Source organism: Pituophis catenifer, unplaced genomic scaffold (genome assembly GCF_029215685.1).
Source record: "Pituophis catenifer annectens isolate HBS135680 unplaced genomic scaffold, rPitCat1.0.hap2 SCAF_2, whole genome shotgun sequence".
In the NCBI taxonomy this organism is placed as follows: domain Eukaryota; kingdom Metazoa; phylum Chordata; class Lepidosauria; order Squamata; family Colubridae; genus Pituophis; species Pituophis catenifer.
Window position 1 is genome coordinate 174127288 of NW_027256882.1, and position 26398 is coordinate 174153685.

The 26398-nt window shown below is 39.9% G+C and overlaps 1 protein-coding gene across 12 annotated transcripts in view; it reads left to right on the forward strand.

The window, feature by feature from the left end:
* Nucleotides 1-402: 402 nt before the first annotated feature.
* Nucleotides 403-26398, forward strand: part of GATA1 (GATA binding protein 1) — a 37282-nt gene continuing 11286 nt past the window's right edge. Inside the window, exons 1-8 of one of the 12 annotated variants that reach the window (XM_070938089.1) lie at nucleotides 435-563; nucleotides 5100-5394; nucleotides 10774-11022; nucleotides 11327-11517; nucleotides 12722-12816; nucleotides 16531-16731; nucleotides 17873-18265; nucleotides 19845-19990. In XM_070938089.1, the coding sequence (XP_070794190.1) occupies nucleotides 16569-16731; nucleotides 17873-18265; nucleotides 19845-19990 (702 nt within the window). In that variant the 5' untranslated portion in view covers nucleotides 435-563; nucleotides 5100-5394; nucleotides 10774-11022; ... (1 more) ...; nucleotides 12722-12816; nucleotides 16531-16568. Of the gene's footprint in view, nucleotides 564-3730; nucleotides 4510-5099; nucleotides 5395-10773; nucleotides 11518-12721; nucleotides 12817-14063; nucleotides 14085-16530; nucleotides 16732-17872; nucleotides 18266-19844; nucleotides 19991-26398 lie in introns of those variants that run through there. The other 11 variants (XM_070938094.1, XM_070938090.1, XM_070938099.1 and 8 more) reach the window with 11 other exon arrangements.

Below are 26398 nucleotides of genomic sequence, written 5' to 3' on the forward strand. Positions count from 1 at the left end.
TTACTTTGATGATTAACTTCCTTGTTTTGTTTTTAATTTGCAGAAACTTAAATTCCCCTGTTATGTTTGGATGAGGTCTGGAGTTCTGTCATCCATGCTTATCCTCAGTTTACTAAATGCAGTGGCCATTTCAGGCTTTAATACAGGTTCCCCGAAGTTAGATTTCTAGTCTCCAACTTCAGACTGTGGAGCTTATGCTTGAATTGATTGCAGTAGGAAAGTGTTAATTTCATTGGGTTCATATGGAAGCTGTATGAGTGTTCCCCCACATATAAACAGACATATAGTCCTTTTCCCTGTTCTTCATCCTCCTTGTCAGGGCCCTTTGGAGAAGGCGGAGACATCACTTGGGTGTCTGCTTTTTTTTCTTTTGGTCCCCTCCCTGTTTCTCTTCGGTCTCCTCTGTCATCAACAGGCTGGGATCTTTTAAGAGGGCTCAGTTGAACAGATCAGCAGCCAGAAGTGGGAACACTTTCTCCAAGGTCAGTCCAACTTTTCTTATTCTTCAATTCTGTGGACCAAAAGATGTTCAGAATGTAGAGAAGGTTTGCCCTCAGCATCAGGTCAGTTTGATCCACTATATGGCCCAAATGCTGTGGTTTAAAACATGCCTGTTGCTTTATGTTTGGGATGTTGATGATCAAGAGATGGTCTGGAAATGCTAAGAAAGGGAACTAGTATTAAAGAAGAAAACTAGACTGAAAAATACAAGCTGAAAAAAGAAATGGCACCATGGTTGGCTAGAGAGCTAGAAAATAAGCTCTAACTAGCTGAAGTTGGTCTGCTGAAATTGAAACATAAAACAGGGCTGGTTGTATTCGTCTGTAAGGGAAATGCATTTGGCACATGGGTAGAGGTACCCTATCTTAGCTCTTGTTTTGCATACTTGGGTTTGATAAAGAAAACAGGTTCTCAGGCAGTTTTGTCAATTTCTCATGCTGAAGGCGGCTTCTCGCATTTATGTATGGCATAACCCCAGTCGTAGGCAATGGAAAAATGAGATGCCTTCTCTGCTGGAAGTAGTAAGACGGGTGGTTTACCTGCCTGCTTTCTTCCTTTTCTAAAAATTAAGGAAGGGATAGTGTTCCAACCAAATGTGTTAGAAATAATAGAACCATTGGAGAAAGCTACTGATTACAATGGAAGAGAATATTTACGGTACTTCTAAGAACATATGAAGTGGTCTTAGAATATATGATGCATACAAATAAGTGAACAAAAAAAAGGAGTATCTTAGTGAATTGAGATTGTTTTTAAAGCTGTACATTTTGGGGACAATGTGGATAGATTACCAGTGATTCAGAAAGATGTTTGTAAAAAATACAAATAAAATAGATTTGATAATTTATTTATTTATTTATTCTTTATTTATTAATTTTATTTCTATACCGCCCTTCTCCCGAAGGACTCAGGGCAGTGTACAGCCTGATTAAAAGCACAAAGACAGACAAAATTTAAAAATAATTAAAATTATTAAATGATAGGCTCAATTTAAAACCCCAAATTTAAAATCCCATTTTTAAAAACCCAATTAAAATCTTTATCTTGATAGCCCAGCCTGGTGGAACAACAAGATTTTGAGGGCACAGCGAAATACACGGAGATCAGAGATTTTACGAATTTCTGGGGGCAGCTCATTCCAAAGGGCAGGGGCTCCCACAGAGAAGGCCCTCCCCCTGGGTGTCGCCATCCGACATAATTTGGCCGATGGCACCCTGAGGAGACCCTCTCTGTGGGAGCGGAGTGGCCGGTGGGAGGCTACTGGTGGCAGAAGTCGGTCTCGAAGGTATCCAGGTCCAATTGAATAATTGAAGAGCAGGATATAATAGATGCATAAAGTAACAGATAGCCGATGCTTGTCAATTTCTTGCAAGATGAGATTCTATATCTGGAGAATAAGTCTTAACAGATAGATGGGAAACATTCATACTTGGCATTGGGACCTGGTGAATGCTGTAAGACTTGCTGTTGCCAAAATATACAAAGGATCAGGTAGAGTGCGCTGGTAGTCTGAATTCTTCCACAGTGGGTTGGGATTCTGAGTTTTTCTTCTTGTTAAGCGAACTAGCATTCTGCATTCCAGTTGTTGGAAACAAAGTGGGGGGGAAATCAGAGAAAACATGGCATTTTTTTTGTCCAATTAACTATGAAAAATTAATGTGGACAACATCAGGTGTGAGAAAAAATGGCTTGGCAGCTAATGATCAGTAAAGAGGCTACAAGTTATTAAGAGAGCAAAATGTAAATTTAAAAAGAAAATAGACTGTATGGCCGTCAGAACAGAATGGCGAAAGGAGAGCATTGCTCAGAAATGAAGAAACAGGTCGCTCAAGAGTTGTGTCATCGTTTTTACAAAGCCTGGACTGAGAGATTGACATACTGTAAAAAAACCGTATTGAGTAAAGAATGGAAGGAAGACAACTGCCCTTTCTTAAATACACACAAAATGAAAGAGTGGGGTTGCTGAAATAGTGGAAGGAGCAGAGGCACCATGCTAACAACATGTTATGAAATAGAGAATGTCCCACTCGCCCCAAAGTGTGCATCAATCATGTTCACTACACAATACTGGAAAATATGGTAGATGGTCCAGACATATCAATCTAACCAGTTCCTCTACAGAGAAACTTTATGTTCATATGAAGCCCCCTCCTACACTATAATTCCGCGCCTATGCTTTTCAGCCATTTTTAGAATCAAGTGATCAGGCAAACTGGGCTATGTCAGAAGGTACTTGAACAGTAGTTTCATATAACTATATCCAAAATCTGGCTGTTCAACTTCCTGGGGGAAAATGGACCCAGCACTTAACGTAAGATTGGAATTGTGCAATCTCCCTGAATGAGCCTTAAGAGACAGGGAACCTGACTTCAAGCCATGATTTAAACACTGATTCCTTTTCTATAAAATGGACATAATATCCCGAGTTACGCTCATGGATAGATACATAAACAGGTATGTTTACTTTTAACTTTCTTAGGAGAAAAAAAAATGCCTCAAAAGTCTGCAATTGAAGAATGAAGAAAGGGAAGCATATTGACGCTGGGACCCTATGACTATGCTTTCCTTTATGCTAAACAGAATTGGTTATGCTATAATTAATCTGAATTTTAACGGAGCCACAAAACCCCTTGGTGTATTAGCAAGATATAATCACAATTCTCATGGCACTGTGTCCTTGCAATGATCTCACAATGCAGGCCGCTATTATTCCCATGTTGTGGTGGGTGTGTGGGCTAAGAAAAAAATAGACCCCCCCTTCCACCCAGTAAGTTACTTTCAGAGGCAATTTGGAACTGAGAACATTCAAACATATATTCTTTACAACTATACTACATCAAATATAAACATGTTTGCTACCTACACAAATAGAAGGAGAGAAGGAATTATATTTCTAATGAAAATTCTTTAGAACCAAAAAAGAAAAGCAGTTTGGTCTAGTGATTAAGGCTCCAGGCTAGAAAACTTCAGGCATACAAGCCAGTTGGGTGACTTGGGTTAGTCACTCTTTCTCAGCCCAGTCCACCTCACAGGGCTGTCGTTATGGGGAAAATAGGAGGATGAAGGAGTATTAGATATCTTTGCCATTTTGAGTTTTATAAAAATAATAAAGTTTTATAAAAAAATAAAAAAACCCTCTCATCTTTAATTATTGTCAGTAGAATGTTCTGTCCGCCTTGGCCCTATCCTGAGTCCTTCTGACAATGTCTTTGTTTTGTTCATCGGCCAGAATTTCCCACAGTTTTTTGTAGTATAAAGTACCCGACAGCTACAAAAGAGAAACGAGACCAAAGGAGTCAAGAGAAGCCATCATTATAATGACAGTTTGTTCTCCATCATTACAAAAAGAATTTGCTGCTATTAAGAAGGACTACTGGGAAAGACTAAAAACATGAAATTGGGGAAGAAAACGCTACTTAAGAATGAGTCTGAAATAAAGTGAAGAAGAAGAAAAAGAGAAAATAATTGTAGCATAAATAGTAGCATTGTAGCATGTATATGAAGAAATGTTATAAGAAATTGCATGGATGAATAATAATAAGATGAAGACAGATTGGCAATGAAAATCTGGCTTGATAATATACGCAAATCTGGAATGCAGTGAAAGGGAGGAAATTCTTATTATTGTTTCTGTCTTTCTCCGTAAAGCCTCTCTGCCAACTTCTTTCTGCTCCCAGAAATATTTGAATCTGATTTAGTATCTGTCCTGGTAAGAATCCATGCAAAGTTCAGGAAATAGGTTAGATTTTCCCTGCCTGGGTGTTTTTTTTTTGGAAGTGGTTCTCTTCCCATCCTGGTTCAAAATGCTGCTGAAACTGTTTGGAGAGAATGATACCCATACCCAATATTTCCACACCCTCTTTCTAAGCTGTTGATTTACCTTCAGCCTTGGCTCTCAAATTCCTGGATTCGTTCAAAGGCTGAGGCTCCGTGGTCCTGCAAAGTTTCTGATGGAGATGCAGTGAGTTGAGAGAGGCTCACTGTAGGGAGCATCTGATCTTTTTCAAGGTGGATTAACATTGCTGCTTTAGTTGCCCAGGCACCCCAATAACAAATACCCTAAAGCAGGGGTGGGCAACTGTGGCCCTTTTACAACCTGTGGACTTCAACTCCCAGAATTCCTGTGACAGCCAAGCTGGCTCAGGAATTCTGGGAGTTGAAGTCCACAGGTTGTAAAAGGGCCACAGTTGCCCACCCCTGCCCTAGAGATAATTATCTGAATTATCTGGGGTTGGCGGTGATAAAATGCTGTAACCATCCCTGGGACCCACATCCCTTCTTCTCTTTCCCAGCGTAGATCAGAAACAGCAGGTTGATATGGGTAGGACATCAACTGTAATTTTGGGCTAAAATGAAATATTAAAAAGGAAATTTCATTCTTGCTGATAACAGCTGGTGCGGCTGAAAGATAAGGTGATGTCTCCAATGTTTGTGACAGAGTTGGTTTGATATATCACTGTTGAGGTGGGGGGAGGGAATAGAAAACCTGGAAATCTCTTTACTGTTGGGTCTATGTTGGATGTCAGCAAACGTGCTTACCATTGCAAAAAAAAAAAAAAAAAAACCACAGCCAAAACACCATTCTTGTTTTGTCCTAGAATTACTCGGCAAAAGTTGAAATGTGCTTCTAAATAATTCACTTATTAGAAAATGTGAATGGACTGCAGAACAGCCTTCTACAACCATTATTGCTAAAGGAAGTTCTTATAAATGGGCAATTCATAGAGCAAAGAGGCAGATCTTGATGTTCTGGAGCTGCAAATGGTCCTCAGAAGTCTTAAATGCAATTTCCAAGATTCTCCAAAAGTTGCTACCTATTGATATTTTTAAACGTATGATAAATGGGAAATCATTATATGCATGGGGAATAAAGCCAACTATGTTTATTTAAAGGTAATTCTATTTAAATTAAAAACAATTAAAGTCTAGTTTTATCATCGTGCCGACTGTCTAATTTTTGAAATGCATATCAGCTCTGGAAAAATGTTGCACTCTCGGATCCTAGACTTACCAGTCAAAAGTCATGAAGCAGCTTTTTTTGTGTGGGGAAAACAACGGAAATCCTGGGGATGCACTGAAGGGTAGCTGCTGGAAAATGGGCACACCTCGCCATACCCCACAAGGATAATTGCAGAATAAAAAACTGCTCTTTAAACACTCCAAATCCTGGCTAGCATCTAAATTGACAAGTGTTCTGCAATCTATAATTTTAGGCCTGAGCAACTTTTTTCTCTGTTAAGAATTCACCTGGCCTGGAGGTCTGCATGCTAATAAATAAGTAGGGCCAAAAAGGTTTGGTGGAGGAAGGGAGACCCATGCTTTTTCTTCATCTTTCTCCTGCAGTTTCTCTTTTCTACTTCCTCCTCTTCCCTTTCTCTCTCTCACTTGTTCTCTTTTTCTCTCAATTTCCCTGCTTGTGACTCCACATGGTAGATAGGTGTCAAGAGATAGGCTAAGATCCAGAATAATTGCTTGTTGGAATTAGCCCATGAGCTGCCAAGGAATAGGTTAAGGATCACATTGCCCATTCCTTCCATGAACCAGTATGAAACTCCACTGTACTCAAAAGGATTTGATTCTGTGACACTGTAGGCACGATTGCAGAATTAATGTTTCTGTACTGAAATTGCCAAGGGAACTAGATGTGTTTAGCCTAACGAAGGGAAGGCTTAGGGGAGACCCGATAGCTGTCTTCCAATACTTGAAGGGTTGTCATAGGGAAGAGGGGGTGGATTTATTCTCCATAGCACCTGACTGCAGGACAAGGGTGAAAACTTGTCAGAGGGAGATCCAATCTGGAAATTAGGAGGAATTTCCTGACAGGGTCTGCTGGCAGCATCTCACCCTCTGTCTGCTTACTGATTTAAGTTCTCAAGAAACTCAAGAGAAGGGACACACAACCTGGAGAATTTTTGATCTGTAAATATGCAATTTTAAAAAGCCTTCTCAAATGGCTCAAATAAAATAGAAGAAATAAGTAATTATAGAATCATAGTGTTGGAAGGGATCTTGGAGGCCTTCTAATCCAACTCCCTGCCCTTATACCATCCTGGACAAATGGTTGTCCAATCTTTTCTTGAAAACCTCCAGGAGTGAAGCACCCACAATTACAGGAGGCAAGCTATTCCACTTATCATTTTTTCTCAGTGTCAAGGAATTCCTTCTTATTTCCAGATTGGATCTCCCTCTGACAAGATTCTACCCATTGCTTGTTCTGCACTCAGGTGCTATGGAGAATAAATCTAACCCCTCTTCCCTATGACAGCCCCTCGAGTATTGGAAGATGGCTATCAGGTCTCCCCTAAGTCTTCTCTTCATTAGGCTAAATATACCTAGTTCCATTAGCTGTTCATCATACAATTTAGCTTCCAGATCCCTTACCTTCTTTGTTGCTCTTCTCTGCACTTTTTCTAGGGTCTCAACATCTTTTTGTATCATGGTGACCAGAACTGGACTCAGTATTTCAAATGTGACCTCACTAGTATAGTATAGAGTGGCACTATCACTTCCCGTGATCTTGATGCTATCCCTCTACTGACTCATACTTAAGTGGTAGTCCACCAAGACACCTTAGATCCTTCTCACAGGTATTACTGTTGAGCCAGATACTAAAATAATTTATATGTCCCTATATAAATGGGGACATAAAATAACCCAGAACATATATCAGGGAGCAGTACTTCAGTAATATTCTTCATAAACTCACAAAACAACATGAAATTTAAGAAATCAGAAGAGTGCTGTGAGCTCAGATTAAAGACCTATCCAGTCCAGTATTCTGTATCCATGGTGGCCAACAGGAGTCTGATAAGCCTAGAAGCAAGCAGGAGGGGAAAAGCTGTTTTTTACTCACAAAAGGCAGACTGCCACTGATCCTGTCTCTGAGCAATTGTTACCTATCAGTAGTGATCACTGACTGATAGCCGTATCCTCCCTCAGAATCTATGAAGATTCTCAATTATCCAGGTTGCCCCAAAAGTGCTATTCCAAAAGGCGGCTGGACTTGGATAGTTTTTTTCCTTGAAAATGTTTCACTTTCTCATCCAAGAAGCTTCTTCAGTTCTGTTCAGTTCACTTCAGAACTGAAGAAACTTCTTGGATGAGAAAGGAAAACATTTTCAAGGAAAAAACCTAAGAAAATCGACCTTTGGGAACCTCCATCAGAATTCTTACTTTTCTTTTAAAGCTGTTCCTTTTCCTTTGTCTTGAGTAGCAAATTCCATAATTTAGTTCAAAACTTTCAGAAAATAAATATCATAGTTAATCTGCTGTCCCTCCTTTTGATATTCCCTAAAAACTCAAAATTAGTAATGTGTGTATAAACCAAGATAATTTTTTCTTCTATATGGTACAGTTTGGTTCTTAAGAACAGATTTCACCAGTTTGCCAACATGAGATACTTAATTTGGATTTCCTTCCCTCAAATTCCCATCATTTTTTAAAAATAGCATTACATTGATCTCTTTTCCAATCTTTCAGAGCATCTTATATTTCGTTAACCAATGAGCAGAGACTTGATCAAGCAATTTGCCTGCCATCAATTTGTCAACTCCTAGAACTGCATTTCCAGTCACCATTATTTATCACACTATCTTGAAGTATTTTCCTGAAAATTTAAGTTGAGACTAGAGTTCTCTCTTACATTTTATGTCATGAGAAAAGCTCTCAATTCATCACAAATATTTTCTGCGTCGTCGTTATTCTTTTAATTCTATATTCCAACCATCCTCCTACAAGATTTTTGCTTTCTAATATCTTTGGATATATTAAATTGCGTCTTTTAATATAACTTGTTGTTTTTAAATCGTATTATGAAATTGCATTTCTTTTGCATGGGATTGTACTCCTTTATATTCTTCTCATTTAGATAAATCTTCCCATTCTTTTCTCTTGTTGATATAATTTCCAAACATTTTGGAGAATTTTTTCTTTTTTCCTTTTTTCAACATCCTTTTTACTAATCTGCTGATTTTTGAAGAAGCTCTTGGTTGAGAATGTTGGTGTGGAAATTCAAAAACACAGGAAAATAAAACTCCCCCTCCCTTTTCCACTTAAAGAATAGGAGCAGCTTCCTAGACACCCAAAGGCCCTATGAAATAAAAGACCAAAGGCCCTATGAAATAAAAGACTTTGGGATAGGTTGGGCTCCTGCAAAAAAATATTCCCTAGGGGGTAGGCCAGCTACTGAGAAGGCCTCCCTCTGGTACACACCCACCTTGATGGGAGGAACCCAAAACATTTAGGGTTGCCAGGTCTGCTTCCAAAAAATAGCAGAAAAGCGGGGGGGAGGGGGGGTTAAGTAGTAAAAAAATAAAAAAAAATTACAATTAAATTATATATTTTCTTACAAACATTTTAACATGTATTAAAATAATCACTTCAAAACTTTACTTAAAATTCAAAACATCAAATATATTATAATAATATGTAAAATATTAAATTACATTTTACTTTGCTGTTGTGTGTATTTTTTATTTGACTGCGCAGCTTTGATCAATTCTTTGTGTTTAAGGAATAATTCTTTAATTTCAGTACAACGTTGAGAAATATTAAAAAATATACAAAATTCACTTTGAACTGATACAAGCAGTCGGTTACGTTCGTCAGTCCACAAATTTCCTATGACGCTGAAAATTCGTTCAACATTTGCATTTGATACCGGAATTGATGCACAATACTGGAACAGTTTCAGTAAACTCGGAGCTGGCTCTTTCTTGAAAAAGTACGTCCACTTATCAAGGGATGAATTGCCCTGCAGATGAACATAAACTTCTTCTAAGGCAGAAATTTCATCGAAGAGAGTGTTGGGTGGAAGTTCTTCTCGTCATGGTGATAATAACCAGATGTTCATCATTTTTTCTAAAGTTGGAGATTATTGCAATCAATTAGATTGAAACAACTTAGCGTCTCATATACTGAATCGGTGAAATTATACCACTTTTCTAGGTATGCAATGGCTCTTTGATACACGTTGATGGCTTCTTTCTTGAACTTTTGCACAGCATTCTCAGGCAAATGTTTTTTACGTAAGGCAAATAAACTTTCATTCCAAAAAACTGCTCATCTATTTTTTTTGCAAAGAATCACACAGCTTACACATGATAATGTGAAGATCACATGCAAGAATTTTCTTGCTTTCCAGCTTCAGTAGGGTGTCTTGCATTATTGACATGAAGAAGTGCGTGAAATATAAATACAATTCTGAAATTGTTGGTTCATCGTCCTTTGCGAGTTCATTTTTCTGATCCAAAATAAGGTTCCAGATAACCTTATGGCACTCATCAGATCCAAGAGAAATAAAATACGATTTTAGAGGTATCCAGTTTAAAAGAAGTCTTTCGACCGCTTTAAACAAACTTAACCAACGTATTGGAACATGGCGCAAAACTTCACGGAATTCTGACTCGCAAAACTCAAAAAATGATTTCAACTCTTCTCGTTTCTTCGCAGAATTCGAAAATTCGGCAAAAACCTTCAGCACTACATTTTCGATATCAAAAGATAACTGCTTTAATGCATTTTTTGCGCTGTTGTGTAAAATGTGATTATTGCAATGAGCATTCGATCTTTGTCTCATTCTAATTTATGAAAAAAAAGACAAAACGCGATTCTCCTATCCTTATTCCCTTAGACTGTGCAGCTTTAGATTACGTACCATTTCATCATAAAGCTTTTGAATAAAAAAAATGTCCACTATTTTGTGAAAAAAAATAGTGAACATAATGTGAAAAAAGTGGACTGTCCGCTCAAATAGTGGACACCTGGCAACCCTAATAAACATACCTTCCTGGTTGTGTAGGTGGATACAGTTGGAAGGAGATTCATGTCCTTCACAAATCTGAGCAACCCCATTTATAATTAAAATGGTAAAACTTTTATCTATGTAGTTGATCATGAGCTGGTTCACTTCTTTTTTGAGATCAGAATAGGAATTTATCCAGACTAAGGATAATTATAGACCTCTATTACTATAACTATTTCTTCACCCCAGTCCCTGAACACCTCCCAGATTTCATTCCTGGTCTCACAGTCATCTTGGTTAAGGGGGAAGTTTAATAACTTTTGGGTTGAGAATTACATTCAGTCCCACAATGAGTCTGTGAAATAGTGTGAACTTGTCTAGTTGGTTTGATACTAAAGCTTCAATGATCTGTATTCTTCCCATTTTTAATGTCTGCATTTGGAATCAAAGTTTCCAGCTAAACATTCTGTAAATTATATGTATTACAGTTATCTATGCATATGTGACAGTGGTTTGATTTCTTTCTCCAGAGAGAGTACCAAATAAAGACTTGCAAAGATACTGGTGGCCACAGCTCTCAATCAGGAGCAATAAGGAGCCTAAGAACATACCCAGACTACAAAGGAAGTGCAATCTCACTGAGAACAAGCTGTATCTCTAACCTCAAATTGGCTAACTTTCCAGCCCTTTCATGATTGACAAAAGCTACTTTGAACTTCAGTTCCATTGCTTTACATTCTCCATTACCTCCTCATTTTCTTCTGAACTTCAAAAACAAGGTGATGTTTGGATCCATGTAGGCTCCTCATGCTGTGCAAACCCTAATTCCCCAAGATGTTAGAATCCCCGTAGGAATACAAAGGCCCTAGTTTCAGAAGTCTTCATCAACATGAAGAAAGGTTTGCAGAGAGTAGGATTAATACAAAGATTATGATGCCTCTTCTTGAGCCTTAGCTAAACTTAGTTATTGGATACCTGCTACTGCTATTTTTATTTATTAGCATCCCATTTTTATTATTTTTCCAAATAACTCAAGGTGACAACATATCCAACCGCCTTCCTTCTCTTATTCCCTCCACATAGGTCTCTTTTATTTTGTATTGCTGTTGGGAATTCTCAAATGAAGACAAAGCTCAAGTTTGTACTTTTTGACACCAGATTAAAAGGCTTCTGTTCTATTATTTGATACTTCTTTGGAGGGAGGCAGCTACTGCTTGAGTTTAAAAAATGACTTGAGATTAAGAATCAGGTTTAAACGTTTCCTTAAAATTAAGGTGAGATGAAATTTTGATCATGAAGTTTCCCTGCCTTATTCAGCAAATTGTGTGCCTTTTCTACCTTCATCCTAAACTTCCCCATGTATTCCTATTCTCTTCCCAGAAAACATCCGTTAAAAATGTTTTAGTTGAACAATGTGAACTTGAGAGTATTCTGATTAGATCCATCTGTCTTGATACTGCAGCAACCTGTCAGATTATCAGAAAGGACCGCTGTCCTAGCTGTATCAATTTAGTATTACTTTACTGTCAGAATTTTATTCATGATCTTTTGATTGCGGTTGGGGGCAATGTCCTCTATTAGAGAAATACAATGAACGTAGCACAGCCTTTCCTGATAGGTTTCTTCTAAATATTTAGGGATTATAATTCTCAGAATTCCCAGCCAGCATTCAGAGAACACCAGAGTTGGGGGCAGATTGACAAGCTGGTGTCCTCCAGATATTTTGAATTGCAGATTACATAACCTTTGACATTTACCATGATGGTTGGATTGATGGGAATCATAGTTCAGACATCTAGAGGAAATCAGGTGTCTACCTTTGACTGGAGAAAGTTCTGTTCATTACGGATAATAGGATATTGGTTAATGAATGTTCATGGCTTTAATATTCCTCTGGCGGGCTTGCACAGCACACTTGAAGAATGAAATGGGTGACAAGTTTATGATTCTGTGTGGTTTTGGTTATAACATGTTGTCTAAACTGGACCAACATGCTAGGTCAGTGATGGTTAACCTTTTTGGTGCCAAGTGGCCAAAGCACCCATGCGCGCATGTGAATGCTCCCACGTGTGCCGAACCCCAAAATGCAATGTAAGTGCCCCCGCACATGCGCCCCACCTCACCCTGTGCATGCACGCATGTCCCCCGTGCATGCACCCCACCCCCCTGTGCCCTGTTTTGGCTTCCAGGTTGATGCAGGAGGCTTTCCAGGCCCAAAATGGGGCGAATGCCCACGCGTGTGCTCAAACCCCCAAAGTGCAATGTGAACATCCCCTGCATGCGCCCCCCCACGCATGCGTGGCAGGGACCTGAAGACCAGCTGGCCAGTGGGAGGCACGCACGCATGCACAGTGGAGCTGGGCTGGGGCATAGCTGGTGTGCTCGCGGAGAGGGCTCTGTGTGCCCCCTGTGGCACCCGTGCCATAGGTTCGCCATCACGATGCTAGGTCTTTGAATTTTATATTTGTTTTAATCTAGCCCGTGATGGTATGTTGCAAGAATCAAGCCTATGTATCATACCCCAGATGGCATCCCAAATTAGATTTGACTGGTCGAAGCAGATTATGAAGTTGGTGAGATACCTAGACATTGTTTATAGATTCATACTCTTAGTAAATGCATTTGCTTTGTATTTATTTGAAAAGATACGTCCTTTTTTTTTTAAAAAAAGGATCATTATTATTATTAACATTTTCAAAAATCTTTGGAAATTTTTCCTCAGAAGGCAAATTATGCTAAAACATTGTCCTGGCTATTAGAGAAGCAGATTAGTGTGCATTAAAGAAGTCCAGGGGATGATGCAGAGGAGGCCTCATCATTTAAAGGAAATATTTTTACCTGGAACTCATTTCTTCGACACTTTGATGGGTGAAGCAGCATCTACTTGTCTGACAAAGAAGAGGTTTAAAACAGGAGTGGGGAAATACCTATCTCCCCCCCCCATCTGCCACAAATGAGGAGGCAGACAGGTTTGGAACCAAAGATGAGCAGAAGCACCCTCCTGTTATTTCTATGTGCCATAACTTTTCTCTTAACGCTTCAGAACTGCACAGAAAGAGCAAGTGACAATTATCTGGCTTGTGAACAGTTATTTCCTCTGCGTCACTCCACGGCTCACTTTCGGCTTTTCTTTTGCTTTTCTCTCTCTGAACTCCTCCCAACAGTACTAAATTAGACCAAAGGCAAGATGAAGTTAGGCTGAGGGCTGCTTGTGGTCCTTAGCTGCAAAGTGTCTGTCCTGGTTTAAGAGAAACAGATGGAACTTCTTAAGTGGATCTTTGTCTAATCCGTTTAGTATTGTGACTGACCAAGTGCCTGTGGAAGTTCAGAAGCAAAATGGGGGAGGGGAAAAACCACCCCTGGCGATTCTTGTTATATGCTGCCTATATTCAGTTCCTCTGAGGTTGTCAGGTTTTACAGCTACACAGGAAGCTACCAAAGATAAGGATGCTTATACACAAGGGGGGGCTTAAGTTTGATTTAATTTACACCACCCGACTCTTAACCAATTCTGGGCAATGTATAATAAAACCAAGCAAAATAAAAGTAGAATAATTATGAAAGAAAGAAAAAACAAGAACTGATTGTGGATCCGACTAACCATACCCACACCGATTGGCAAGGAGTCCCAAGTGTCCCAGCCCAAGGCCTAGAACAGCACGGTCTTCAAGGTTTTCTGAAATGCCAGCAGGATGGGAGCCACAGGGATATCAGAGATAATAACCTCATTTTATTTGCTCTGATTTTGTTACTTGGTTTCAAATAGCCTTCTTCAGGTTGGCGTTTTTGAGCATAACTTTCATCTTCCCCCAGCAGCGCAAACAGATGTTACCTAATACAGGTAGTCCTCAATTTACGACAATTGATTCCAAAATTTATGTGGCTAAGTGAGAAATTTGTTAAGTGAGTTTTTACAGGGACTTAGGGTCTTTCCCCCCTTGCTGTTAACTATGGGACAAAGCATATCCTGGCTGGTAGCATTTATTTTTTTCTACGAAGCCCCTAGGATGCTACCTTACCAAGGGCATTCTCAGATCCTCTGAAAGGAAACCAGGCAGCTGCTGTGACTGAGGCCAGAGGCAAGATTGGAATTGGGAATGGGCCCATTCCATGCCCATAGAGTTTTTTTTGCTGATTCTGGGATGGAGAAACAGTATTTCTAATCAGTACAGGAAAGACCCTTAGCATGTTAAGTGAACTCAGCCAGTTTTTGACTTAGTTAATAAACATGGCTAAGAATGAGCTATGAAACCCATCCAAAGCATGCTTGAGGAAATTCAGTTTCAGTCCCATCATAAGCAGAAAAATCACTGATGGCTTTCTCAAAGGTTGATCATGGTTAAGGCCAAAGGTGGGTATTTTTGATCTGCATGGTTGCATCACCATCATTACTATTAACCAATTTTTGAAAGAAGTCTGGGCAGAGAAGAGAGGTTGACCCTAAGACATTTATTTATTTATTTATTTATCAATTTTATACAGGCGCCCATCTTACTGAAAGCAACTCTGGGTGATGTGCACAACAAATCTTCCTGTGAAATTCATGACTAAATGGGGATTTTTGAACCGGGGTTCCCCAGTGTCTGACACATTGCCTTTCTGCATTACGTTCAGTGTAATAAGGGGAGTCCGTTAGTAAATTTTCATTACTGCACACATGGACACACACACACTCACAATGCTAGTGCAGAAAAACACACTTTAGGGGGAAGGAACATAATCAGATGTGTATATTGTTATCTGAGAAGAAAGCACGCTATAAAATGAGTTGTCAGTTCTGAGAAAGAGATCAGAGAGAAAGATAGAAAGAAAGAGGAAAGTAATTTGGATGCCTCCATTTCTTAATTTCAGAGTAGTTTTAGACTAGGAGTAATGTTGTTAGGATCAGGGAAGACAACTGCACACATAAAATGTTCTCTTACAGGCATGGCTATGTCTAACTGATGATACATAAATATGGAAAGTATATTTCTACCCTGAAGTATCCATGATATACAGTACTTATCATTTATTATCCAGTCTTTTGAAAGGAGAATTGTTAATCCACCAGAGTAATGCTACTGTCTCCTCTGTTTTGTGCAGGCAGGATATTGTTCTATGGAAAGGGGATTTTTCTGATCAACTTATTAAGAGCATCATTTCAACTGATAAAATTGGGATAATCCAAAAGAGAGAAATATTGGGTACATTTTTACTTTTTTAATCAGTTCTTGCATCCTTAACTACTGCAAAAAGGCTTGGCCAGTTCAAAATTTCACTGTCACATCTTATGTCTATGACAATCACCTACAGAAAGCAAGAATCACACAAACTATTGTTTGCAATTTCAGCATATAAATTGAAGATATTTATCAGAAGATATAAAATGATGAGAATAAAGAAAAGATTAATGAGAAATCATGTTATAAATAAAATAGTGGGAGACAAGAGCAATTTCTCAAATTATTTTTTTCAAATAGAGAAAGGGTTTGATAAAGTAGGATGAAAGTTTATCAAGAATATGAATTATTTCACCTGGTAGATTCGTTTGTTGAAATATAAGCAGACCTTATAAGGAATAATGGGAAATTTAAAACACAGTTCAGGAACAATAATAACAAGCTGGAATATGTCTAGAGGACAGAGAAGGGTGACAACGATGGTAAGGAGTTTAGAGTATGAGAGAAGTGCAAGAAAAGTTGTAGGTGATGGTACACTTTCCTTTCTCACAGAAGAGAGAGAAACTGGGTAGCTAATAAATATTATATCAGTAAATTTTCTGCAATGGATTGTTCCAACAATGAACCCATGATTAGACTAGCAGAATGCCCCAAGAGACTGCTGATTCAAACATTATAGCCTGTAAATTGTGCCATCTGGGGAGACATTTTGAAAACCATTTATTTTGAAAATTCCATATTACCCAAGGAAATGGAAGAGTTTTCAGGGAAAATTAGTCTTTACCTCATCATATGCTTTACAAGTTCTGTAGGGCAATTTAAAATTAAAATCCTTAAAAATCCAATGTTTCATAAGTGAAGAAACAGATTCCAAAGTTCCAGGTCCTATCATCCCTCTAAGCAATTGTTTTTGCAGCCTTGGCAAATTTAAAAAGTATGGACATCAGCTTCCAGAATTCCCCAGCCAGCATGGATGGCTGGGGAATTCTGGGAGTTGAAATCCACATGAGTGAAAGTTGCCAAGGCTGAGAAACACATACTAAATAATAATACTTGATTGCAACAATAGTATTGTTATACCTAGTATTTTCTGTTTTGTTTGACAGCCTCTTTTTTTTTTTAATGTAGGTTTTATCATTTGCAGAAGAAAGTTCTAAGAGAAGACAATGGATTACTCCAGTCAGGATTCTGCCCCACAATACATAGAGTCCTCTCATTTGCAAGGAAATGACGATTCAGACCTTTTCTTTGCGAGTCCTGAGGGAGTTGATTGCAATGCTGTGCCCACATATTTCTCTCGTATGCCCGAAACCTACAGACACTCTCCAGGTAGGTGTGAATGTAACAACTGGAAGGCTTTGCTCCATTGAGGCCATGGATGCTGTGATTTTTGGAAACCGATCTCAGTTTTTAAAGAAAGGCTTGGACACCTCAATTTCGTCTGCAGCTTTTTCCCAATTTAAAGTCATACAGAGGTTTACACTAAAGCCAGTGATGGTGGTCATTGTAGCCTAACACATTGGAGGATATCATCTTAGAAAATACTCTTCTATTCAATCACGGGTGGTTGTGCAAATCTGTTGTGTTGGCAAAATTGCTCACTAAATTCTCAAATGTATTTTTGCTATGTCTTTCTATGCTACAAGCTAGATTTGAGACCCAGCATTATAATTGAATCTAGAGTCTAGCACTTATAAGCCTTGGCTTAGATTAAATTCTCTCTGTAACAGGATCCTTTTTTATCATAATATTTTTGCTCTTCTACATTAGTCTCAACACTGTTGAGAAATTCTGGCTGCTTGGCTGATATTACCTAAGTTCACACACTATGTTCAGTTTAGTGAGTTGTATAAACACAGCCATTGTAGTTTATAAACCAGAGTTTATGGCTAAGTATGCTGTGTATAGCCAGAAAATGTGATTTATTCAACAAGCCACATTAAAAAAGATTGTGGCTTAGCATCATGTGTAAATCCTAACTGTTATTGTGTTTTCCTGCTGCAAACTTTTCCAAACATAACTAACTGTTAAAGCCTCATCATACTGAATCTAAAAACCTGGAATTCTAATATAAAGAATTTTAGACTCAATAAAATACCATAGAAATGTAGAGATACACATGCACATATGTTTGTATGTTTGTGTATATATATTTGTGTGTGTGGCAACCTTTTGCCATACAGGAAATTCTTTTCATTTCCTGTATGGAAATCTGTCAAGCTTTTCTTCAAATGCAATCAAAAGCAGGTGTGTTTGTTGTTCAGATTAGACGGTGGAAACCATGCATAAAACCTTATCTACTAGATATCTTTCATTAGGCAGTGTACTTTTTCCTTAGTCTATATGTGTGCACACACATGTTCACTATAGTGTTGTTATTTCTTGCATATAATTATATCATCATCATCATCATCATCATCATCGCCACTACCGGTACATCTACTACTATTATGTTCCATCTCTACAACAGTGCGGCAATTATACCCTCTTCTCAATGGTTTGCAGTGGGGGGACAGCCATCCCTACAGCACAGCAGCCTGGGTCTCCAGTGCCTCTGGGAAAACCCACACTGGACTTCCCATCTACACCTCTGCCACGTCCTCCTACCACACCCTGCATTCACCACCTTCTCCCAAGGACCTTTCTCCGGATGGCAAGAGCAGCCCCAGATATTTGGAGATGTTGAAGACAGAACGGATCAGTCCCACTCATGCTGAACTGATGCCCCTCGGGACCTCGACTGGCACAGCCCTAAGTCCTTACACTATGGGACAGGAGTATGGATATTTCCCGATGCCTGGAAGCCCCCTGTCAGCTGGATATTCCCCCAAACTCCGAGGGACAATGCAGCTCTCCCCCAGTGGTGAGATCTTCTGTTGGATATCTTTGATGTTATAAAATAATTGCAGGTTTGGGATACTAGATCCCTAATCACACACTTACCTTATGCTAAAAATGTGTGCTGTATCCACAGCACTAACATACAAAAAAAGAAACTTGAGTGCATTTTTTTGGCTGCTATGGACATGGATTTTAATTTTCCAATGTTAACAAATGTTAACAAATCAGGTTATGCAGCAATTTGGATTTGATTCCAAAAAAATGCTTTGGAACGGGCTGAGAAATAAACCTAACACCTAACTACAACCTGTGTCTTTTCCAAGGACTGGGCACTGGATTCTCTAATAGCAAAAGCAGCATAATAAGAATAAGAAAAAGAGAACAGTGATAGAAACCAGGGGTGAAATACAGCAGGTTCTGACAGGTTCTGGAGAACCAGTAGTAGAAAATTTTGAGCAGTTCGGAGAACCGGCAAATACCACTGGCCCCAGAGTGGGGAGGGAATGGGGATTTTGCAGTATCCTTCCCCTGCCATGCCCACCAAGTCACACCCACCAAGCCACACCACACCCACCAAGCCACGCCCACAGAACCAGTAGTAAAAAAATTTGGATTTCACCACTGATTGAAACACCAAATTCTATCCAAGTATAATTGCCTAGTGTCACTAATTATTACATTATATAATGAGATTAAAATACACATTTCCCAATCTTAATCTTGTTTTGGGTTTTTGAAAGAGATGGCTATTAACCCATAGCTATCCCTATGATTCTAGGCAAAGATTCAGCTATTGAACAGATTTGCAAATAGCTGTTACCTTCATAACCTTGTGCACTCCAATCTTTTTGAAATTAAATCTATTAAATCCATAGGATTACACAAGAGCTCCACAATGTGATTTCTCCCACCTGGAATCTCATGAGGCCAGACCTTTCTTGTTCTACTGTAGTAAAGGTTCTTCATTAATATTGCAACATTAAGAGCAGATGCCACTCCAGAGAAAATCCATCTGCAGCTAAATGCAAGATGATGCCTGTCAAATGCAGCCAGATGTCTTCTGAAGGCTTTCATGATTGAACAGGTCTCTGTTCAATCATGAACTAGGGGTTCTAGTTCTGAGTGATGAGCCATGGTGGCGTAGAGGTTACAGTGCAGTATTGTTGGCTACTTCTGCTGTCTGCCAGCTGCCTGCAATTTGGCAGTTCAAATCGCACCAGGCTCAAGGTTGACTTAGCCTTCCATCCTTCTGAGGTGGGTAAAATGAGGACCCAGATTGTTGGGGGCAATATGCTGACTCTGTAAACTGCTTAGAGAGGGCTGTAAAGAACTGTAAAGTGGTATATAAGTCTAAGTGCTATTGCTAAATGCTATTTAAGCCTTGTATATTCAAAGCAGACTCTTCTTCCTGATTTGACAGCTCATTCTACAAAATAGGTCCTACCAGCTTCTTGCCCTCTCCCAAACTGTCCTTCTCCAACACAACATTGTTTCAACAAGAACAACAATCTTTCCTAGAAGTGAAAAATCATATCGTATCCTTCCACCTGAACTATCATGTTATCTTCTCCTTGAATGTCTGTTTCCACCATTTTCCGCAGAGGCACGTGAGTGTGTGAATTGTGGAGCCACAGCCACCCCACTGTGGAGAAGAGATGGCACTGGCCACTATCTTTGCAATGCCTGTGGGCTCTACCACAAGATGAATGGCCAGAACCGGCCCCTCATTCGGCCCAAGAAACGCCTGGTAAGTCAACACTCGCTCTCCAGCAAGTGGATCCTGCTCACCTTCTTAAGAATTCCGTCTTAACATTGCAACTCTCTGCTTATTTAAACAGTGTCATAATTTTGTTTTGTTTTTTAAAAATATGCTCTTTTAAATACAGTAGATGGTTGCAGCAAAACCTGACACCCCCCCCCGACCAAGCTAAAAATTGTTGCCCATCCATCCTCAACTCAGAATAAATATCTGCTTGAAACGGAGAATCGTCTGGTCTCAGGAGTGAAGTATCCTGCTTTTATAGGGCAATGTGCTCCTGTGTTGGGAACCATAGGAAAGGCCTGGCTACTTTCTGCCACATGTCCCTTTCACCTTTCATCATGATGGAACCTTGAGCCAATCCTCTCTTGATGCTCTTACAAGGTGGGCAGTGATAGCTAAAGTCCTCTGATGCCACATTGCAGAGGCTTTATAGGTAATAACCAGCTTTATGAATTGGACCGGCAAGATCTTTGACAACCAGTAGAGAACTGGGTTTTCAAATACTAGTTGAGAAATATACTTTACCAGATTCTACTGTGAATTTTCTGTATGGATTAAGGAACCTGAGTCTCCGGAAAAGGGCGGCATATAAATCGAACCAATAAATAAATAAACCATCCTGTGGTCTACTTGGGACTTTGGCTTCAAGCACCAGAAATTTCTGTAGATATTTAGATTTTTTAAAAAATTAAATATTCTGAGTTCGGTATTGAAAGAGTGTTATGTAGTTTCCATGATCTGCCATGGTTTTCTTCCAATCAATGGAACAAAATCTCAATGCCTCCTCTTGAGGATATATTTCATGTTAGACTTTTACTTTACTTTACTTTTACTTTGATTTATATACCGCCCTACTCCCGAAGGACTCAGGGCGGTGAACAGCCAACAATAAAATACATATATACAAAATTTAAAAAGCAGAAATAAAATCGAATTAAATAGTTTGGCCCAGGCAGATTAAAACCCCAATCAATTTAAAACAAATTTAAACTTTGAGTATTAAAAATATTAAAAAATATTAAAATTATTAAAATTGTTTAAAAAGAGGGAGAAAGTTAGGCCAGGACCGCCTGGTGAAATAAAAAGGTCTTTAGAGCGTGGCGGAAGGTGCGCAGATCCGGGATCCTCCGTATCTCCGGGGGGAGCTTGTTCCAGATAGTAGGAGCCCCCACAGAGAAAGCTCTCCCCCTGGGTGCCGCCAGTCGACATTGTTTGGCCGACGGCACCCAGAGGAGCCCCTCTCTATGAGAGTGTACCGGCCGGTGGGAGGCTATTGGTGGTAGTAGGCAGTCCCGCAAGTACCCAGGTCCTGAGCCATGGAGCGCTTTAAAGGTGGTAACCAAAATCTTGAAGCGCACCCGGAAGACCACCAGGAGCCAGTGCAGCTCGTGCAGGAGGGGTGTTACATGGGAGTGCCATGTCGCTCCCATTACCACCCGCGCGGCCACACTCTGCGCCAGTTGGAGCCTCCGGGTGCTCCTCAAGGGGAGCCCCATGTAGAAAGTGTTACAATAGTCCAGGAGGGAGGTGACGAGGGCATGAGTGACTGTGTGTAAGGAGTCCTGATCCAGAAAGGGACGCAACTGGCGAATCAGGCGAACCTGATAAAAAATCCTCCTGGTCACGGTCGTCAAGTGCTCTTCTAAAGACAGCCATGAATCCAGGAGGACGCCCAAGTTGCGCGCCCTCTCCGTGGGAGAGAACAATCACAAACTTAGGTATATGCCTCTCTTTGGAAGGAGAAAAGCATTATAGATATTGCTGGCTTTCTTCCCAATAACATATACGTAAATGAGTGGACCTAATTGTACTATTGGCTTCTCCTTGAGATCTTAGCTAGGCATAAGAGCAGTGGTGGAATCCAATTTTTTTTTACTACCGGTTCTGTGGGCATGACTTGGTGGGTGTGGCAGGAGAAGGATACTGCAACATCTCCATTCCCATCCCACTCCAGGGGAAGGATACTGCAAAATCTCCATTCCCACCCCACTCTGGGGCCAGCCAGAGGTGGTATTTTCCAGTTCTCCGAACTACTCAAAATTTCCACTACCGGTTCTCCAGAACCTGTCAGAACCTGCTGGATTTCACCCCTGTATAAGAGGTCTTCCCTCCCACCTAAGTCTTACTGCCCTGCTGTATTATTAGAAATTAAGACTTTTAGCACAAAGAACGTTGTCACTTTTCTCATCTCGTTAGGAATCTGTGGGTTTAAAAACCTAACTTCTAACAGCAAGTCATGGATGGTTTGGGGACAAATAAATCAGGAAGTGAGACAAGAACTTTTATTATCTCTATTACAAAGGAACAGAACAGGAACAGGAAACTTCTGACCTCAGCAGATACAATAAAGTTCAGTGTCATCTAGTGGCTAGGGCTGGCAATAGAGTGGCCAGTCTCTTGCTTTCACAGACATGTGCATTTATGTATTTATTCAATTCTATACCATGTTTCCCCGAAAATAAGACCCTTCTTATATTTTTTTGAAGCGCTTGGCCTTATTGCCATACACTCAAAAGCCTGATTGGGCTTATTATCAAGGGATGTCTTATTTTGGGGGAAACAGGGTAGCTGCCCATCTCAATCAATGACTCAGGGTGGCTTACAATTCGAATATACATATACATATACATATACATATACATATACATATACATATACATATACATACACATACACATACACATACACATACACATACACATACACATACACATACACATACATATACATTGGGGATGCATGGCTCAGTGGCTTAGACGCTAAGCTTGTCAATCAGAAAGGTCGGCAGTTCGGCGGTTCGAATCCCTAGCGCCGCATAACAGAGTGATCTCCCATTACTTGCCCCAGCTTCTGCCAACCTAGCAGTTCGAAAGCATGTAAAAATGCAAGTAGAAAAATAGAGACCACCTTGGTGGGAAGGTAACAGCGTTCTCTGCTCCTTTGGCATTTAGACATGCTGGCCACATGAGTATGGAATTGTCATCAGACAGCTCTGGCTCTTTGGCTTAGAAACGGAGATGAGCCCCGCCCCCTAGAGTCGGGAACGACTAGCACGTATGTGCGAGGGGAACCTTTACCTTTTCCTATATACTGTATATATCACCATTGTTTATGTCTAATTCCCTGGTTAAGCTTACTGTATCTCTTTATTAACAAAATTCAGGTTGTACTATTAATTACAGTACAATTGTACAATACGGTACAATTCAAGGTGTTGGTTATTATCTTTAAAGCCCTACATGGCTCAGGGCCAGGCTATCTTCGAGACTGCCTTCTACCGCATAGCTCCCAGTGACCAGTAAGATCCCACAGAGTTGGTCTCCTCTGGGTCCCGTCAGCTAAACAATGCTGGCTGGCAGGTCCGCGGGGGAGGGCCTTCTCTGTGGCTGCCCCAGCTCTCTGGAACCAGTTACCTCCTGAGATCTGGACTACCCCCACCCTATTGGCCTTCCGGAAAGCGGTGAAGACCTGGCTTTTCCGGCAGGCCTGGGGCCGTTGATCTCGCTGTTGCAATCTTGTGAGATCCAGCCATGAATGGTGTGCATGGGCTTTTAATGTTTTAAAATGTTTTCATAATGTTTTTAATAATTTTCTATGTTCATTGTCGCATTACTTTTGTTGTAAGCCGCCCAGAGTCCCTTGGGAGTTGGGCATCATAGATATGTGATAAATAAATAAATAAATAAATACAGCAACTGAGACTGTAATTAAATTGGGGAGGGGAGGGGATCTGATCACCTATTACATCTCAGCTGTTTTGATTTGTTGAGTACCAATGCAACTGACTAAATTCCTCCTGGCAATAGTTTTAAATACAAAACACATTCCAAACTTTTAGATTTGACTATTTTAAACTTTGGAGTAGGGAAAAAAATATTGAAGAGAGAGCCATCGAAAATAAAAAAATATATAAATGATTCAATATTTATAACAATTGTTCTTTTCAAAGGTAAACTACTGAAACATAATAATTAAACCCATTAGATGTTAACATAAACTCTCTGAGGAGGATGAGTGGTTGAGAAGTGTCAAATAGAGCCTTGATAGTACAGTGGTTTAGTGCACCCTGTTATTAACACAGCTGCCTGCAATTTCTGCTGGTTCGAATCTCTCCAAGGCTCAAGGTTGACTCAGCCTTCCATCCTTTCTAAGGTAGGTGAAATGAGGACCCAGTTTGTGGGGGCAATAAGATGACTTTGTATAAAATATACAAAAAATAATGAAGGCTATTGCTTAGCGCATTGTAAGCCGCCCTGAGTCTCCGGAGAAGGGCGGCATATAAATCAAATTTAATATATAAAATTAAATTAAATAACACAGAGTTGCAGTTTGTCAGCAGAAAAAGGGCCCAAGAACTTGTGAATGAGATTTCACAGAACCTAGGGCTGAAGAACAACTAAGTTTACATAGGTAAAACCTGGCTAGAAAGAATATGCACATAAAAGCCTATGAAAAAAGAAAAAAGATATATATATATATATATATAAATAAATTTTCATGAAAAACCCTATATTTAAAAAAAATAAAAAAAAATAAAAAGAAAGTGACATTTTTAAAAATTATTTAAAATTCTTGCAAATATCTTTAAGATCTAGCAAATAATTTTGATTTCACGGACCTCTGAGAGAGGGAGAGTCCCCAGGAGTCCTTGGACCAAAATTTAAGAAATGTTGCTCTAAGGCAGTGGTTCTCAACCTTCCTAATGCCGCGACCCTTTAATACAGTTCCTCATGTTGTAGTGACCCCCAACTAGGGGTGGGTTCTAAATTTTTTTACTACCGGTTCTGTGGGCGTGGCTTATTTTGTGGGTGTGGCTTAGATGTCATGTGATGGTGGGCGTGGCTAGCTGGTCATGTGACTGGATGGCCATGGCTATGTGTATAGGGAATACTCAGAGGGCTGAAAAAAGTCATTTCTGACAGGTCCTCGCACTTTTGACTGGTCCTCACACTTATGACCATCCTCACATTTATGCCCGTGCAGCATTCTTAACAACCATGTCACTCATTTCACAACTGCTTCTCTTCACCATGGTGACAAGATAGGGCAAAAACGTAAAATGTGAGGACAGTTGTAAGTTCGAGGACTGGTCAAAAGTGCGAGGACCAGGACTTCCGGTTTGCTTGTCTTCGGCGACGATGGTGCCATTTGAAGCACCGCCAGCCCCGACGCCTGTGGAGCCGCTTCGCGATCGAGAAGCGGCTCGAAAACTTCAAAATCCTAAGGATTCTTGGAGGAGAGATAGCAGGGCACAGGTCGAGCCCCTGTAACCCCCCAGGGAATTGTTTCTGGGGAGGAAACAGGCGCGGCTCCCTCCCAACCTGCTGAGACTCCGGGCGGCGTGGGACAATTCTGCCTTTGCAGAACAAGCCAGCTGCAGTAAACATTTAAAGTGAAAGGAACCAACCTTAACAAGCAGCGGAAATATACTTGAACCCTGAAACTCGGAATCGCAAGTATTAGCGCTTTGTTGACTTTTTAATCTAAGAAAAAATGCGAATGAGTGACTTGAAAAAATATGGCGCTCAGCATTAGAGTTAACGAGCCAGCGAGTGTGGATTGGTGAAGTCATCTTGCTTTGTTACAAAGTTACCAAGTTGCTACAAAGTTGCTTCGCTTGTAACAAGAGAAACAAGAGAAAAATTTCTCCCTTTTTAATACTTGACTTTGCTTTACTCCAGTCTCTATTTGATTAAATCTGGGGGACTTTTTTAGAAGTCTTTGTGGAGGTGGGAAAGGAAAAGGGACTTCCCTCTTCAGAAAAACTAGCTTACGTGGCAGGATGGCCTCAAAGAAGCAGGAAGGGAAGGCAGCAGGGGGGGGATCCCCCACACACAAACATGCAACGCAGCTTCCCCCTGCTCAACAGTTACAGACTCAGAAAAAAGATTTTGATGTGGGAGATTTAAAAGAATTTATTTCTAAAGTTTTGGATGATAAATTTCAAAAATCCCAACAGGAAATAGATGATAAACTTCAAAAGTCTCAACAGGAAATTATGCAGGAAATTAATGAAGTTAAAGATATGGTGAAACAGAATCAAAACAAGGTGACTAAAAAAATATCAGAGGTGGCATCTGGCCTTGCAGAATTTATTATTAAAGTTGATTCTAAAGTGGAAGAATTTAAATCAGAAGTCAATGTTAAGATGAAAGACAATGATTATAAAATTTCTGATGTTGATGATAAAATGCAGAGAGTTGAAAACGAAATTGTTATGATGCAATTCAGGGCAATGGAATTCGCAATAAGGCTTCGAGGAATCAGAGAAGATGACAGACAGGATTTGAGACAGGTCTGCGCTGAGGCTCTGGCTGTGATTTTAAAAATTAATCCTGATGTGGTCTTTTACAAAATAGATAAAATTTACAGAGTGAATTCTTGGGTGGCCAG